Source organism: Diachasma alloeum, unplaced genomic scaffold, assembly GCF_001412515.2.
Source record: "Diachasma alloeum isolate Michigan unplaced genomic scaffold, Dall2.0 Dall_scaffold_00325, whole genome shotgun sequence".
In the NCBI taxonomy this organism is placed as follows: domain Eukaryota; kingdom Metazoa; phylum Arthropoda; class Insecta; order Hymenoptera; family Braconidae; genus Diachasma; species Diachasma alloeum.
In genome coordinates this window covers 111,683-125,058 of record NW_021680464.1, presented here as the reverse complement: position 1 = coordinate 125,058, position 13,376 = coordinate 111,683, and the positions used below count along the sequence as shown (strand labels likewise).

The following is a 13,376-nucleotide window of genomic DNA, read 5'->3' as shown; positions in this document are numbered from 1 at the left end:
GCCTCCTGGATCTTTCTACTTTCCTCATCGATATTTGAACATTTCGGGACTGCATTATCATGACTGATATCTCGGGGTAATGGAGGATATTTGTCTTGGGTCAATGCACCCGAAATACCAGCATTCACAGAATAATTTATTAGGCCATACAATAACTGAGAAAATAATTATCACTAATTGTAGACATTGATTTTAACGTTGTATATCCATACCCCACGTAAATCGTTGAGTGGAGTCAGGAAAAATTAATTTAAAATATCCGAAAAAAAATTGTTCATCATTGATGATTTCTTACATGAATTCCAACTTTGACGAGAGTCAAAAATTAATCCATCATATTCTCTCTATGATTATTTTCGTATTTGCCATAAAATTTTTATTTATTTATTTCCAATTGTTTTAGATTTTTGCTGCATTTTAATATTCTCTCTAATCTTGGAAAATTCATTTTCTCATAGGACGCTGTGTTATTTGGAAAATAAACATAGGCCATGCGTAATGAGGTATTAATTTCAAAATGCTTTTAAAGTTTTATCAAAGTCATTTCGGAGTCATCTTAAAGTGATTTTAAAGTGATTTTAAAGTGATTTCGGAATAAATTTTTTGAATTATTAATTTCACGTGATTTCATTCGACTTAACTGGATTTTTCCCTCGATTTCAGGATTGAAAAAGATTTCACATAACTCCACATAATTTCAAATGATTTCAAATTTTTTATTTGAAAATCAATCCCATAAAAATTAAAGTATTTCTCATAACGAAGATTGGAGATTTCCTTAAATCACGTTCCTTTTTTAATTGAAAATTTGATCACCCTACATATGAAATCTGTTAAACGGCGATATATAGAAAAAAGCACTGAACTCATTTGTCTCATTGAAAAACGAAAAAAAATAGAGAGGTCTTTGGTCCCGTGATCTTATTTGGCCCCGGTTCCTCCAAATTTTAAAAACTTCTTCTTTAATTCATTTTTTTTCGGATTCTCGGAGAGAAAGAATTTCTGTCGACATACAATATTTGTACAAATGCGTATTGAGGCGATAGTAAAGGCTTCTGACCGGACCTAAAAAAATCCTGTAGAAATCTCAATTGGGATTTTACAAGGGGGTAAAGTGCTGAAATGGGACATAACCAGAGGTCGAAATATCTCGGAAGCACTTGGGAAGAGGCCTCCCAAAACATATCCAGTTCTGAACGGAAAGAATTAAGTAGAACTCGTTAGGTCCAATTCGACTCAGGGGGCTAATATTGTTTTTCATGTGTCCTTAGGCACTGGATGCTGATAAGTATTTATTTCTAAGTTAGAAATTTCATCGGAGTTCGAAGCTCACAACACGGGGAAGGGGGACCTAAGTCCATATAAAAATCGCCTGAAACGTTATGAGAGTATTCAGTATTGAAGTATTTGCCGAAATATGAGATCCTACGGACTTATCGCTGCTTTCGCAGCCATCCTCATCAGTCATGTAAGTAACAATTTTCATGTTTTATGGAGAAATTTTTACTGAAAGATCGAATCCCCCAATTCTTCATATGAAAAATTACTTCCAAATTTTTAGTTTTTTTTGCTATTTTTTATTTAAAAGTTTTTTTTACGGCCTTTTGAGTCCTCTTTTCCAGTCTCATTTCGGCACATAGTCTCATTTCTAGAACATAGGAGTAGCATGGGAAACCACAGGAAACCCATTCCGGTACAGGCCGTCACTCTAGTAGCAACCTTCCGCTCGTCGGAACCTTCCGCTGAAAAATTCGGTTACACGGGGAATCGAACTCACAACCTTTCGCACACTAGACTTGCGTCTAGTCCACTCGCCCACCGGCTTCGGTGTTTATAAAAGTATAGTCAAAAACGAGAAGAATGCTCTGGAAAAAAATATAATTCTGCCAATCAAATATGTTTTGGACAAGAATTTGCAACGCGATTTTCTATGGAAATCTATTATAAACAACAACAAAAAATTTAAGTCTGTAGATTTTGTCGCAACTGTTCTCAATTTTTTGGAAGCAATATAATTATTTATATACCCATGTGTTTTGACATGGAAAACCCAAAAGGAAAGTTTTTAGAAAAAAAATTCATGTTTTGGACTATTCTTTCCAGTAAAAAATAGAAAAAAAACTTTAAAAATTTGGAAGCAATTTTTCATATGCAGAATTATCGGATTGTTTCATAAATATGGTTTTACGCAATTTGTTCTAAAATATGATATCAATTACAGGCTGGAGCAACTAATGAAAATTCAGCAGAAGCGATGATCGAATTACTTCCAAAGACCGTCAAATCTCTGTTAGATTATAAAACTGTGAAAGTGAATAATGTTACTGACATTATTGCTAAAGATTACAAGGAAAGGAGAAAGAATGCACTCGCCGCTAGTGATTTTTATTTTATACTTGCTCGGGTAAGTTTTATATATATATATATATATGAATAAATTTTTCACGAAATAAACTATTTCTTGAGGAAAGTAATTCTCACTTTGTCGCCAAGTGTTCGTGTTCAAGTCATCAACATTTCACAGGATTTTTCCAGGAGTAGACTCATTATGCGGAATTCTTACCAAGCGTTTTATCCTTAAGAGATAATAAAGATATTTGAGGCAAGAAATTAGTTTTGTGATATTATGTAGATATTTCTCTTAGTGCAACAACCATTCTATTTCTTTGCATGGTAGTCTCATTCTAACCCCTGAGCTGTTGTGCTCCAGTTTTGTACTATTTTAAAGTAGATAAAAATGACTGGATTCAAGTAATCGGAGTTTATCCCTGGCAGAGACAATTTGCAAAATTTAGGTGAATTTTTAATTCATTTTCCGCTGTTAGTTTAAGGAAGCTTTAGACGCAGCACGGGAAAAGGGAAGAAACGCTGAAGGATGCGTTGATATCACCAGATCGGAAGTTAACGATATGCGAGATAAATACCTAATAGAATTACAGTTTTGTCGCATTGAACATAAGGTAGATTACAGAGACGTGGAGACTAAGCTCGACAAGTGGGAGAAGGTGAGTAAATCATCTCAATCCAAAAAAGCAAAATGAAACAAACATTACTTTTCATTACTTGTTTGTAAAGTGAAATTTCACAAAATCTCACTTTCCACACATTGTGATGAAAAATAGGGTTCGACTCTCGAGAGAAAAATGTTCTGGAATCCTGGCACGGGTCAAAAAGCACTATAACGCACTCGTATCAAAATAAACTATTTAGATATTCTCTCTGCCCCTTAGAAAGGGAAGGATCTACAAGCGACGATCAGACTCAATACTAGATGTTACGAAGAGAATTGTCGAGCGGAATGTAACTCTCGGCAGTGTGCCTCGCTCAAAAATGCCGTTGGATCCTGGCAATCAGTAGGAGCAAGACTGAAAGCAAAAGTGCAACGGTTGATAGCGAGGGAGAAGGGAACCCGGCGATGCTTCAACATATCAGAATTTGAATTCAAAAAGAGACAGGATACTCTGAACAGTGTCATAAAAAACTGTATTGCTGAGACCGAAACGATGTAGAGGAGCCCTCTACAGATTCATGCTGAATAGTCAGCATTACTTAATCAGCGAGGGACCCATTTTCGATAAAAAATATTGCTCAAGCTGGATCAGAACCCAGAGTCACCTCGAAATTTTGAACTGAAGAACCGCCAGGAGTTTCAATCAAAGCACGAAATTCATCTAGAAATTGCATATCATATTTTATGTTGTAATTTAATCGAATTGACGAGCAATAAAGATCTTTTATTACCAAAATTGCCTCAGCCGAATAATTCATGTCTACAATAGTTATTAGACTTCAACTCCAAATTCACGACATAAAGTAGTTGAAATGACTAATCAAACGTGAGAAGAATCAAGAGACAAATTCTTCGTTTACTATCGTTCTGGCCACGCTAGAAATTGCTTATCAGGACGCAATTGATTCTAATCAGTCCATCAATTTTTAGCGGCTTTTTTCCAGTGAGACTAATGTGTTCACTGCTTTTCCATGTAACGTCATTTAACAGATTATATACAAGGTGATGTCATCGCCTTGGTTATTAATTGTAAGGAGATATAGAATGAAAAATCACTAATTCCGCACAAGAATTATAGAAATGCGATAATTAATTTTTGAACAGTGAACATTGGAATTTTCGATGATGACGCCAATAACATCATGGTAAGTTCCCGCCATATCGCCATGAATGAAAATGGCAATGTTGTTACAATTATGGCGATATTTGCTGCGATAATTTTAGCGACATTGTGCGCGATAGTTCGAGCAACATTGTGTGCGATAGTTTCAGCAATGTTCATTGCAGTAATCAAACCGATAATTTCATCAACATGAAGAGGGATATTAAGTATGATATCAGGTCCTATTGACTGGCCTCACCGTTTCCAATCATGCCGACAGCCAATCACAACGCGATTGGGTGAAGTGTTGAAAAATTCTGACGTTCACCATTTGACAGTCATTATCGGAATTCAATAATTCTTATACCATTGAATTTCTGATTGTTTATTCTATATTCTCCTGAAATTAAACAAGGTACTGACGTCACCCTATACGTAGGAAAATAAAATTGTCAATCGAAAAAGGCTACCTTATTTATGAAAATCTCTAATGGTCGGTTATAAAAAATACTCGAATTTTTATGGGAACGAGACAATTTCAAACTAATAATTTGAAATTATGTGGAATTATGTGAAATCATTTGAAATTGAGTGAAATCATTGTATGCACAAGTTTATACATAGAAAATTGATTGGTATAGTATCAGCCCGGAGGCTACAACATATATATAACATGAAAGGTGAGGAAGGGGTCAACAATATGAGGGATGAGGATAGGGAGGAGATGCTGGATAGAGAAAATTTTTTATATTAAAAAACCCTATTACAAATGTCACTGATTTTCAGGGGACCATTTCTAATTTTTAAACATCCATCACGAAATTTAAGTGATATACTCCTAAAAAACAGTGACTTCTTCTTGAAAATCAAAACTTTTTCTCTCTGTATTTGAAGAATGACTTCAAATTTTCGAGAATTTTCACCATAAATCCACACTTGAAGCTTAAGGGCTACCGATAAATCAACAATTGCATTTCAGTAATCTACTAATCCCCAGAAAACAATAAATCAATAAATCGCGATGAAGAAATCCATAATGATTTTCAGCATTAACAATTTTGTTCCCTCTATATAAACGAATGACATGCACTGACTCATCATCTAGACAAGTCATTAATAAAAAAACCCCATTTTCAAATACCATTATGACGTGTAGAGAGAGTGACATTGATAATAGCTGATATACTCGATGATATACTGATATGATTGGAACGCCACGCCCTATAAACTCAAACACCTATCCAATATGGACATTTCTTGATGAATATCATTCACCGACGGCACACGGAGAGAAATGTTCAGTAAAAATTACGGAACTCAGAATTCGCTCACTGATTATGGAATCGACTCAGAAAATTTAAGTGAGGGTATCGTAATTTTTCACAGGAGATTCAGATAAAAACTACGGAACGCTCTGGAAAAATTCCGTGACAGTTTCGCAAAATTTCCTACAACCGCATTTCGCTCCGGAATTACGGAAAAGATACGTAATTTTTACTGAGTATTTCTCCCATGGGAATCTCGGCCAATAGGAGGGCCGCATTTGATGTCACGTGGTACAACCTACACGGCTTTATATCAGTAAAAGTTGATAAAACCACGGCACGTTGCTAAGGGAGAATAAACAACATAATTGAAATGCGAAAGGGTAAGTTGTACCACATTGACATCAAATGCTGCCCTCCACTGACCGAAATTCCGATGGAGGAAATACTCTTCCAAATCCCCCTCGAGCTTCAAAATGCATCGGGTATTTCCCTCAACTTTCCCTGCAAACAAACGATCGTGTCAAGTTTTGTAGGAAAACCGTGTCCAGTTTTGTAAAAAATCGATCGTGTCAAGTTTTGTAAAAAAAAATTTAAACCTACAAAACTTGACACTCTCGTTTGTTTGCAACGGAGCTATCGTGAGTTTTTCCAGGTGATTTGTCAGTACTGACCTGTTGAAACTGTTTTCAAACGACTATGGATACGAGCAAACGATTGTGTTATGATATTAGAAGAATTGACCCTCAGATGATTTCGATGCGAATATTTTTATTTTCTTCTACAAAAGTTTTGAAAAATCATTTCATAGAAATTGTCATAATTTCTCCCACAGAAGAAGCAAAAAAATTGGTCATTAGAATAATGATGAGCGTATTTACTATTAACTAGTCAATCTAATCAACTATCCATCTGAAGTGTCAAATATTATTTTTCGTGTGTATTTAGGCTTTGGATAGTGATAAGTCGACTTTTAAATGAAAAATATCGCCAGTCTTCGGAGCTCACACTACATGGAGGGGGGTCCCGTCCATATAAAATCAGGCTAACCATTATGAGTTTTCAGTATTGAAGTATTTCTCTAAATATGAGATCCTGCGGGCTTATGGCTGCCTTTGCAGCTATCCTCATCAGTCATGTAAGTTTCAATTTTCGTGTTTTATGCAGACATCTTTACTAAAACAGCGAATCCGCAAATTCTTTGTGTGAAAAATTGCCTCCAAATTCACAACTTTTTTTAAAAATATTTTTTGTCGAAACGTATAGTCGCTAACTCACTTATTGGCGGAGACATTGCAAATTTAACTCTTTTTCTTCTAATTTTTATTTCAATTCCAATTCCGATTTACTATAAACAATGAAAATTTTGAATCCACAGATTTAAAAAAATCCATAGCTTTGAATCCGTAGATTTGTCGGAAATGTGCTCGACATCTTGGAAAAAATATAATTATTTATGTGTCTGTGTGTTTTGACATGGGAAATTCAAAAAGAAAGTTTCAAACGGTCATTTGGGGTCGTTCCCCACTCCTTTTTATGGCATTAGGCCCGATAAACCGCGATTCTAACCTCGCTTCGCTCGGGCGTCTAACCACCAGTTGCTTCCCTTGAGGTTTTTGGGCCGTGTGACATGCAATATAAAATATTGCATACCACTCGGCGATAAAAGTATTATCTGATTCATGCGATTATACTTTTATCTCCTCATGATATAATATACCGTTTTATCAACGTAAAGTTCCGAAAATTTCCTAACCAACACTTATTCCTTTAGTTTGGTGCACTAAAGAATTCAGAAGTGAAATGGAGCAAAAAAAAAATTTAGTCCTCCCAAAAAATAGGATTTTTGAAAACACATTGGAATCTAAAGGAGAAATTTTCGAGATTTTTTTTATAGGGCAGAATGAATTTTACCATCTACTGTAGATTCAAAGATATTCATCAAAAAATTAGTTCAACATTTACTTATGTAAAGGATGAACAATGTATTCTAGTAATATCAATATGTAATATGTATTATGACATGTAATGTTCAAATATTTTGTAAAACTTGAGGTAACCAATATGGCTCTACTATCAACATTTATAGATCTTAAGGGGTTGGGGAACAAAAAATGTAAACACCCGAGAGGGTATACAAAAGACGACTAAACTAAACTAGTTCAACATTTAATTGTCAATTACAATATAGAATTGTTTTTTTTTAGAATTATATTAGAATTGTAGTTTTTGGACAATATATCAGTATTGAAGTAGAATAAAGTACCGATCCCCCATATTGTCGATATCTGATTTTTTTTTCACTCAAAATATTCCGTTGGAGCTCTGTATAAAGTTATTTTTCATCACGCTGTGACGAAAAGTGAACTTTTCGGCACGCTCCGCGTGCCTAAAAGTCCAATTTCCGCCACATTGTGATGAAAAATATTGTTCGTAACTCGTGAAAAAATGTTTTTTAGCTCGTTACGAAATATACTATTTTAATTGCATTTTTCACAGAATCGGTAGGGCAGGAAATGACCTATGCAAGGTTACCCTATATATTCAACACGACCAATCATTGGCCCAATATCCGCTCGCCGATAGCGATGCCGCAAGACAAGACAAGACAAGAACTACGTATTCCTTGTCTTGTCTTGTTATTTTAGGGTTTTTCTCTTGTCTTGTCTTGTTCCAATTGGCAAGAGAAATGTTGAGTCTTGTCTCGCTGGATATGAGCAAAAGGAAAAAAATGTTTGTCTTGTCTTGCATTCTCGTGTGTGCGCCAACAATTTTATTTTTCCATTGCGTGAGATTAATAAATTGAGTTTTCTTCGTTTGACACGCATGTCACGATTACTTGATAATTTATGCATCCAGTCTTCCTTCAGAAAGTTTATTTACAAACGCTGGTCTCATCACCAGAAGACGCCTGAGTCGATTAACAAAAATGTTGAGTACTTGTTGTGCATGAATTCACGGTTCTCAACTCCACTGGCTCCAATCATGAAAAAAGCGCTATTCGAGAAGAAAGATCAATATAATCGAGGAAAACATAATTCTTCACAATATCCGTGGATAGATAAAGCATTATTTAACAAAGTGGCCTTATATTATTGATGAATAAAGAGTTTTTCACGAATTTTGTGATTCATTATTTTTTCTCTTCGTCCACATCTCTTGTCTCTTGCCTATTGTAAACATCCCTCTTGTCTTGTCCTTCTTACCAAGAGAAAAATCTGTCTCTTGTCTTGCCTTGTTTCTCTTGCGCTCTTACGGCATCCCTTCACCGCTGAGCTTTGGCAAGTCTATCATTGGCTGAGGATTGCTCTGCAATCGCAACCGACTTGATACTCCTAGTCTATTTTTTTAATTAAATATCAACTTATCATAGTTTTTTTATTAACTTCAAAAATTGAGAAACATGCCGACAGCTGTCAGCTCGGTCCCTCAGACTACAATTAGTTATAATATGTTCACAATTATTATTATCCTCATTGATTACGATCAAATCAACTGATTCTTAACCCATCAATTCATCAGAGTTTCATTAATTGCTGATAATTGCAATGATAAATACAGAAAAGGCTGAGTAAACACAGACTACAATACGCAAGTAAAACCAATATAATCCGTAAAACTAGATGAGAATCTTCGAACAAAATGAATGGCGAAAGCCAGCAAATCAGTGATAATAGTTCCGTAATAGCGAAAACCATTGAAATGGCTGGCATAAATGAAGAGGAGCCAATTCTAAGCGTACAAGAACATTTCGGCCAGAGTAGAGCACATCCTGGAGCACCAAATATCTGCAAGAGCTAATCCAAAAGGAAAAATAAGAAGAGAAAAAGAACTGAGCGATACTCAAGAAAAATTGATCCAAATACTTCACCACAGCAGTTTTAAACCTACCTCAGATACCTTAGAAGACGTAGGTCACAGGGAAGCCAAGCGTAAAAACCATTCTTCGAGAAAAACAGTTTTTTGAGAAATACATTTTTACTTATATTAAGATCCTCGTGGCTTCAAAATTTTCTGAAGACGAGGACAATTTCTTGATGATATGAAAGCGATTTCTCAAACCGAGTAAAATTAAATTAATTCATGTAATAATTTTTTCGCCTCAATTCTAAAATATTTTAATGCAAAAACCACTTGAATTGAGTTGAGAACTCGTTTTTTTATATGAACTAATTGCCCTCATCTCTCGAAAAAGTATAGAATTTCTTGGCGTAAGATTTTTTTTTTTATGTGAGATATTGTGCGCTTGGTAATTTTCAAACCGTGAATTTTTTGATACAAGACGACGTACTTCTCAAAGAAGTCTGGTCTTCTCAGTGTAGTTCCTCACCAACACCAATGGCGCCATTCAAGTCATCCATTCAAACATCCAACTTGGCGTGCCATGCAAGCTCCTAAAAAATTGCATCAAGTGCATTGACTTGGAATTGACTTGGAATTTTAATTAACTCGTTTTTATCATTCCATTTTCATAATTTCCATTTTGGCTTTGCACTTCCTTTTCGTGATTTCACCATTTTTTTATGAACAAAACGCTCGGACCTGTTCTTGGCGAGTTCTTTTTTGCAAAAATTGATTTTTGTTTTTAGGAAGATATTTAGTACTCCCAAGTAGTTGTTCAAAGTGATGCTCGGCTGTCTTGTCTCACCCTGGATGGGTATAAAACTATTCGGAGAGCTGTGGAACTAATGGGACTAGAGAACAATACCTAAAACCATTGACACATGAAAAACAAATTTTTTTTATGGGGGGACTACTGTGAGTTTTAAAAGTCGTGGGTTATTGAAGTGAGACTTTCCATACGTTGAAGATCGATTATATAGATCTGAAAACGAGTAATTAGAGCAAAAAAATTTTTTTTATTGTTCGTTTGCTCGAAAACGCTTAAAATGCTAAAAACAGTCCAGGGCCTCCAATTTTTGAGCTACAAAAGATTTTTTTTTTTTAATTATCGGAAACATGTGTGGAACAACAATTACGAACAATGTGTGGAATAACAAGCGTTTTCGGGCAAACGAACAATAAAAAAAAATTTTTGCACTAATTATTCGTTTTCAGATCTATATAATCCAATAACCCACGACTTTTAAAACTCACAGGAGTCTCCCCTTAAGAGGTTGAGAAAATATCTGAACAAATCTATGGGTTCAAAATTTATTTAGTCGTTTATAGTAGTTCGTAAGCAGAATAAAAAAAAAGTTTTGAAAAGAAAAAAATATAATGCAACCGGACGCCGGTTATTGCGTTCATTATTCTTGTTTTGGTCTAAATTTTTCGATGACAAGTAGAAAAAAGTTTTAAAAATTAGGAGGTAATTTTTCATATCCAGAACTGGCGGATTCCTTCGTAAATATACGCTTATGCAATTTGTTCTAATAGGTGATATTAATTTCAGGCTGGAGCAACTGATAATAAATCACCACGATCGACGGTCAGTTTCATTGACAAGTTCATTAACGGAATTTTAAGTAATAGAACTGCTTGTAAGGCAAATTATTTGGACGCTGTTCATATAGATTACGTAATAAAGATGAGCCAGGCATTAGCCTTTAGTTCTGTGAATTTCAAAAACCCTGTAGTAAGTTTTCGTGGATGCATAAATTTCTCATTTCTCCGGATTTAAGTAACTGGAGTTTATCCATTTCATTACAGACAATTTGTAAAATTTGGGTGAATTTTTAATCAATTTTCCATCGTAAGTTTAAGGACGCTTTAGAAGCAGCTCGAAAAGAGGGAAAAAACGTTGAGAAATGCGCTAATGCAAGTAAAAGTATTGAGGAAATAGAGAATACATACCTACTACAATTAGATTTTTGTCGAATTGAACATAGGCCAGACTACAAAAGCGTGGACACTAGTATTGACAAATGGCAAAAGGTGAGTAAATCATCTCAATACAAAAGAGATCGCCAACAAGAAGTAAACATTATTTTTCCATATTCTCTCTGCTCACAGGAAGGAAGGGATCTCCAAGAGGAGATTAAACTCAATTCTGAGTGTTTCAGAGAGCATTGTGGAGAGCAATGTAAGACCCCGCAGTGTGACTCGCTTAAACGTATCTTTCGATCCTGGAAAAAAAAAGGACTAATGCTGCGAAGGGAAGTGCGACGGTTCAATAAAATGAAAACCAGAACGTTGCAATGCTTCGCCAAAGCACGCCTTCATTTCCGAAAAGCACACAAAAAACGGAACAACCGCGCATTCAAGTGTATCGCTAACTCCGTTTGAGGTAGACGAATCCTCTACGGATTCAAACTGAAGAGCCAGCGATTACGGAAACAGCAACCGAAGCATTTTCTAGATCAGAACTCAGAGTCGCCTCTAAATTTGGGGCTGAAAAACCACCAAAAGCTTTTTCGGAAACAAGAAATAAAGCTAGAAATTGTAGATAATATTTTATGTTGTAATTCAATGGAATTGGAGGGAAATAAAGTTCATTTATTACCAAAATTGCCTTAGCCAAATAATTCATGTCTATAATATTTATTAGACTACACCTCCAGATTCACGTCATACAGGCACCTGAAATGACTAATCAAACATGAGAAGAATCAAGAGGCAAATTCGTCGTTCACTATCGTTCTGGATACGCTAGGCATCGATTATCAGGACGCAATTGATTCTAATCAATTCATCAATTTTTAACGGCTTTTTTCCAGTGAGACTAATGTGTTCACTGCTTTGTTCCATGTAACGTCATTTAACAGATTACATACTGAGTGATGTTATCACCTTGGTTACTAATTGTAAGGAGATATAGAATGACAAATCACTAATTCCATGGCTCAAGAATTATAGAAATGCGATAATCAATTTTTGAATAGTGAACATTGGAATTTTCAGTGATTTATCCAATAACATCATGGTAAATTCCCGCCATACCGCCATGATTGAAAATGGCAATGTTGTTACAATTATGGCGACATTTGCTGCGATGATTTTAGCGACATTATGCGCGATAGTTCGAGCAACATTGTGTGCGATAGTTTCAGCAATGTTCATTGCAGTAATCAAACCGATAATTTCATCAACATGAGCGATATTAAGTATGATATCAGGTCCTACTGACTGGCGTCAGCGTTTCCAATCATGCCGACAGTCAACCACAAAGTGATTGGGTGAAATATTGAAAAATTTCATATTGTAATTCAACCGAATTGAAGGGAAATAAAGTTCATTTATTACCAAAATTGCCTTTACAATATTTATTAGACTCCAACTCCAGCTTCACGTTATACAGGCACTTGAAATGAATAATCAATCGTGAGGAAAATCAAGAGACAAATTTGTCATTCTCTATCGTTCTGGGCACGCTAGCTAGCGTACCCAGGTAGCGTACCTAGGTATTGCTTATCAGGACGCAATTGATTCTAATCAATCCATCAATTATTAGTGGTTGTTTTTCAATGAGACAAATGCCTTCAGTGTCTTTCCATGTAACGTCATTCAACAGATTATATATGTGAGAACATAAAATTTCCAATCGAAACTGGAAATCATTTGAAATCATGTAGAATCGGGGAAATCAATTAGAAATCGGGGAAAGAATGCAGTGAAGTCAAATGAAATCACTTAAAATTAGTTATTCCGAAAAATACATTTGGAATCACTTTAAAATCTATTTAAAATCACTTTGAAATTCACCTTAAAATGATTTTGAAATCAAGCGAAACCAGTAATTATTGCGGCACGATATTCGAAGGTGAATAACCCCTCATTACGCATGATCTCTGAACTTTATGTACGTCGTGGGGAGAATAAAGCCTTTACACCCGCTAAACCGCCCCGAAAAGTGAACTTTTCAGGTAGGTATTACAGAAAAATGTGAGTCTGCTAAGATTTTATGTGCAAATATTACACTGAGAAATAAATCACGCGAAAATTGATGTAAAATCTAGGGAATCGGAGAGCAAAATTATTTCAAGAGTTTCTATTCGGAATCAAGAAAAAAATGCGAGACAAACGGTATACTTTCACCTTTGTGATATAATTTTCGTAA

At 35.2% G+C, this 13,376-nt stretch overlaps 2 protein-coding genes across 2 annotated transcripts; both read left to right on the top strand.

Annotated features, from left to right (window-relative positions):
• Window positions 1-573: 573 nt before the first annotated feature.
• LOC107040188 lies at window positions 574-3,704 on the top strand. The gene is made up of 4 exons (XM_015260142.1): window positions 574-1,468; window positions 2,222-2,404; window positions 2,826-3,005; window positions 3,231-3,704. Exons 1-4 carry the CDS (start codon window positions 1,418-1,420, stop codon window positions 3,507-3,509), a joined length of 693 nt encoding a protein of 230 aa, XP_015115628.1. The 5' UTR covers window positions 574-1,417; the 3' UTR covers window positions 3,510-3,704.
• A 2,475-nt stretch (window positions 3,705-6,179) lies between these two features.
• LOC107040189 lies at window positions 6,180-11,793 on the top strand. The gene is made up of 4 exons (XM_015260143.1): window positions 6,180-6,515; window positions 10,773-10,955; window positions 11,078-11,254; window positions 11,333-11,793. Exons 1-4 carry the CDS (start codon window positions 6,465-6,467, stop codon window positions 11,603-11,605), a joined length of 684 nt encoding a protein of 227 aa, XP_015115629.1. The 5' UTR covers window positions 6,180-6,464; the 3' UTR covers window positions 11,606-11,793.
• Window positions 11,794-13,376: the final 1,583 nt, after the last annotated feature.